The sequence below is a fragment of the Adiantum capillus-veneris genome, chromosome 27, assembly GCF_014529385.1.
Source record: "Adiantum capillus-veneris isolate H3 chromosome 27, ASM1452938v2, whole genome shotgun sequence".
NCBI classification, from domain to species: Eukaryota; Viridiplantae; Streptophyta; class Polypodiopsida; order Polypodiales; family Pteridaceae; genus Adiantum; species Adiantum capillus-veneris.
In genome coordinates, this window is record NC_140957.1 from 23,324,562 (window position 1) to 23,328,631 (window position 4,070).

Consider the following 4,070-nt stretch of genomic DNA (forward strand, 5'->3'; position numbering starts at 1 on the left):
TTGCAATTCTAGAGAATCAACCCTTTTTGCGGAGAAATGGTTTGAGAAGTGGCCACAGGCTGAGAAATTTTACAAAAATTTCTCACATCATCTTAGGATTGACCCTACTTTTTGTCCCACCAATAGAAGGCGATCCTGGGATAGCTTCTACACTTGGTAAACCAAAAGGCCGTTAGGACTGAACTATCCTGTCTTATCCAAGCCGGCCAATAACTTTCCACTATCAAAAAGGTACATGGTGAATAGCTTACAAGGGGTCATCATGTAGATGAGGGATATCCCAGTTATCACATGCCATATACTGGTTAAGATCGCCAAAATGCTTATAACCTGCATCACAGCTTTTGAAGGCATATACGCAACAAAATACCCTTGGCAAGTGTTCTTGGAGGGCACCAGAGGCTTTTTCTAGAACCTAGAAACAGAGATCCCCATCCAAAATGTGATTATGGGGTTGTATGCTCGCGTCATGTTTATGCCCTCCCAGTATCTGCAAACATTCAAGGAGGCGTTCATGATCGAGTTTTCTGAAGTCGACTCTACTATCTTCAACCCCATGAACACGGGGGGAAAAACCTCCTAGTGAGGGAAAAAATGCCCCGGCGGTCCTAAGTGTGTTCACACACATCACTACCACATGTATATGGTAACAATCTATCCGAGTTGTTGGGGTTAGGGGGGAGATGATTAAGGTTTTGTATGTGGTTTATGGAGCATAGCTAGAGAAAGCGAGTGAATTAAATTAAAGTTAAATGCTTGATTAGCTTGAAAATAAGTATAGAAGGATCCTCTCATATAGAGGTGGATTAGCCTCAAGGACTCATGCAATCTGATTGGAGGTGCAGGGAGGTGCAACAACTTTTTCACTTTCTTCTACCTGCTCCAGTGTGACACCATTCCAGCACCTCTTGTAATCCAAGAGGCTCTCACTCACGAGCACGGTGGTCATGGCTGTCCAGCTCAGGAAGGACGGGCACCCCAGTCTGACAGGGGCCTGATTGTGGTGACTAATGTGCGTGCGTTTGGCATGGAGAGGGCACGATCAATCCCCATGGGCTTGGAGCTGGCCTAAATTTGGAGGGCTGCCGAAAATTTTTTAGGGGAAGGTTGGGGAAGGTCAAAAAACGCGGATTCTTTAATTTGCGTAAGGTTCTCTCTCGTCGACACACACACTCTTGGTTATCCGTGTTCGCAGTCAATTGTGCGCGCGCGCCTGGGTCTCAGGTCCCGCCCCCCCCGCCCCCCCCCCCCCCCCCCCCCCCCTACCGGCCTGTAGGTGTGCTCGCCATTAGATCGTCCTCTATGTTTAACGTTTTGAAGCTTCTTTCTTGCAGCAGATGGGTGGAGGCAATGGACAAAAAGCAAAAATGGCTCGTGAGCGAGCCCAGGACAAGCTGAAGGGTTCCAAAGGTATTTTGAAATCGATTTTCTTTCTAGCGTTGCAATGCTATTTACATCTTTCAGAAACATTTTTCCTGAATCATTCCACAGTTTAAGCAAGGAAGTACGTACCCAGATCCATTGCCGAGCGGATGTTAAAGGCTTATGAGGATTGTTTGCGCTAGGAGTTTCTCACACGTGTATATGAGGAAACTCTATGTCTGTGCACACGTTTAAATTTGTGTTTCCTGCTTTTCGCGAGGGTTTGTAAGGTGGTTTTGGCTGTAGGCTGCCAGTTCCGTGTTTTGCAAATTACACTACTCGAAAGGATGAGAGACATAGACTCTGAGTAGATTTCTAGACAGTAAAAGACATCAAACTGGCTTCATGTCATCCGTGTGGTCTCTATTAGAAGTGGAAACCTTGGCTTTATCCGACAGTTGGTTTTCGGTTAAGTCAGTCATCAAGTTTTCACATAGTATTTTCTTTACAGTTTCAGAGGAGAGAGGTTTGGGTGGACAATGCATGCTCGCCATTATTGTTTTCTTAGGAGACTCGAGTGGGGCCGATTGACTGCTCGGGTGATCATCCCCATGGTTTTGAAGCGGTCAAGGATGTCTGTTTGGCATTACCTTTTCTCAGTGGACTTGAGTGGGAGTGCTTGAATTTGTAGTGGACTTTGATAATATAGGTTTTAGGTGGGCTTGGACAAAAGCATATTATCAATTTGCAGTGTTGCATATAAGCTGCAGTTGCCACATCCTAACTCATGCATGGTCACATACTCCTCAGTACCAGATTGTGCCTCGTCGTCAACACATTCAATGGTGTTCCTAGATGGGAATTGGATCTGGAGGCCTTCACCTTGCTGTGTCCTTTAACAACAATATGTGCGAAACCTTAAGGACAATATGGAGCTGTAATTTCAAGAGGTGCTTTTGAGGCTTTTGAGAGTTGTAGTTGTAGGCATTGATGTAAGACATATCTTAAACTCAGAATAGCAGTTAAGTTTTATTTTACACTATCTGCGATGTGAAGGCTTGATCTGACTTGTGTACCGCTTTCAAGGTGCTTGTAATCACATTAGGATTGATAGATTTGTTCTAGTGAACTGTCTCTGCTTTGTGATTTGAAACTGAAGGTCACCAACTGTCTATCTCTTTTCATCGGCTATCTGGCATCAATCGAGGAAAGGGAGCCCTAAGGTTCAAGCTCTAATTGGAAGGTATAGGTTGGTGGTCAGAGGGAACATTGATGAGCTCTTTTGATGCTTATATGTAATTTGAGTATTTTGCAGTGGTTTGAATATCTTCAATGCATTTCGCGCTCAGTTTCTGAACTTATTTTATCCATTCTTGTTCCTTTTGACTGGTGTAAAGGCTAGCCCAACGAAATCAATGGGCCATTTGTAAAAGAGGTTAACATGCCCGAGTCAGTTAGATCTTTTTGTTATATTAGGAGTATTTTGCTACCGAAGCCTACACATTTATGCAGCAGGGAATCTTGACTCTTTGTCCACAAGAAGTTGCAAATGTGTCAAATGTAATTGTTGCGCCAGCTTATGTATGCTATGTTTCCATGCTTGTATGCAGGTAGTCAGCTGGAATCCAACAAAAAGGCAATGTCAATACAAGTAAGTGGCAGTAGAATGATCAGAACTCGCAAGTTTGTTTTTCTGTTTCATGTGTATTATGTGTCAAAACTTTGGTTGGCAGTGCAAGGTGTGCATGCAGACATTTATGTGTACAACAAGTGAAGTGAAGTGTCGGGAGCATGCAGAGGCCAAGCATCCTAAGAATGATGTCTATCAGTGTTTTCCTCACCTGAAGCCCTAGAAGTGTCTTATGGTTTGTGAAGTGTTAAAGAGAAGGAAGGGACAAGGTCTTTTTGTATTATTCCGCATCTTATAAAAGAACTGGTGTACATAAGCTGGCCTGGGGGTCCAGATTTGCAGAAATATGGAATGCAAGCCTGAGTGTTTCCATTGACATTATATCATATACAAGCAGTTAATGTTTCATAATGTGCTTTATGGTGTGACCTAATCAATCGGCTCTCCTTCTAACTGAAGGGGTTCTCTTTTCTGTCTATGGTGGGGTGACGGACTGTTGCTTTAAGAAAGTCGGTTACTGAACTGAGTTACGATTGTGTACACAATTATCTATGAAAAATATATTAGGGGTTGAATATGCAAAGATAATATAGGGGTGGCACAGGTATTAATAGAAATTCTCCATTGATCTTGGCTCTTTACATGGTCCAGTCGCTGCTGTTTCACCTCTAGGTCTGTCGAGAAGCTCACCACCGTCGATGGTTGTCATCGAGTCCCATTTGTGAAATCATTCCGCTTTGGGGTAAGGAGCCTTATATACTTAGTCATCTATTATGGTGTTGTTCCTTTATTTTTTGTTAATATATACCTGTGTTTGTATGTTTTTGCATGGTGATAATGTGGAGGTGAGTTTGACGCTAGGTGATACTATTTTGACATATAGTTCTGACTTCCTGGCTACTCTTTGTGATTGTGACTCTAATTAAATGAGCTTGAGGATTACAAGCTGGCAGGAAATTTGCATGGTCCGTGTTGTCAGGGGCTCTCGGTGTTGTTCAGTAGCAATATGGCTGTTCACTAGCTTGTTTTGGTCGTTTGCCTTTGCTAGTGAGAGGAACTTCTGGTAGCTCTATGTAGT

General features: G+C 43.3%; 1 protein-coding gene across 2 annotated transcripts; it reads left to right on the forward strand.

Moving 5' to 3' along the window:
* Window positions 1-1,145: 1,145 nt before the first annotated feature.
* Window positions 1,146-3,468, forward strand: LOC147421637 (uncharacterized protein At2g23090). 2 transcript variants are annotated; one of them, XM_086503322.1, is made up of 4 exons: window positions 1,146-1,224; window positions 1,338-1,410; window positions 2,973-3,013; window positions 3,096-3,468. In XM_086503322.1, exons 2-4 carry the CDS (start codon window positions 1,338-1,340, stop codon window positions 3,213-3,215), a joined length of 234 nt encoding a protein of 77 aa, XP_086359448.1. In that variant the 5' UTR covers window positions 1,146-1,224; the 3' UTR covers window positions 3,216-3,468. The 2 variants fall into 2 exon arrangements, with proteins under 2 accessions (XP_086359448.1, XP_086359447.1); XM_086503321.1 differs by having other exon boundaries at window positions 1,147-1,224; window positions 1,335-1,410.
* The last annotated feature ends 602 nt before the right edge of the window (window positions 3,469-4,070 follow it).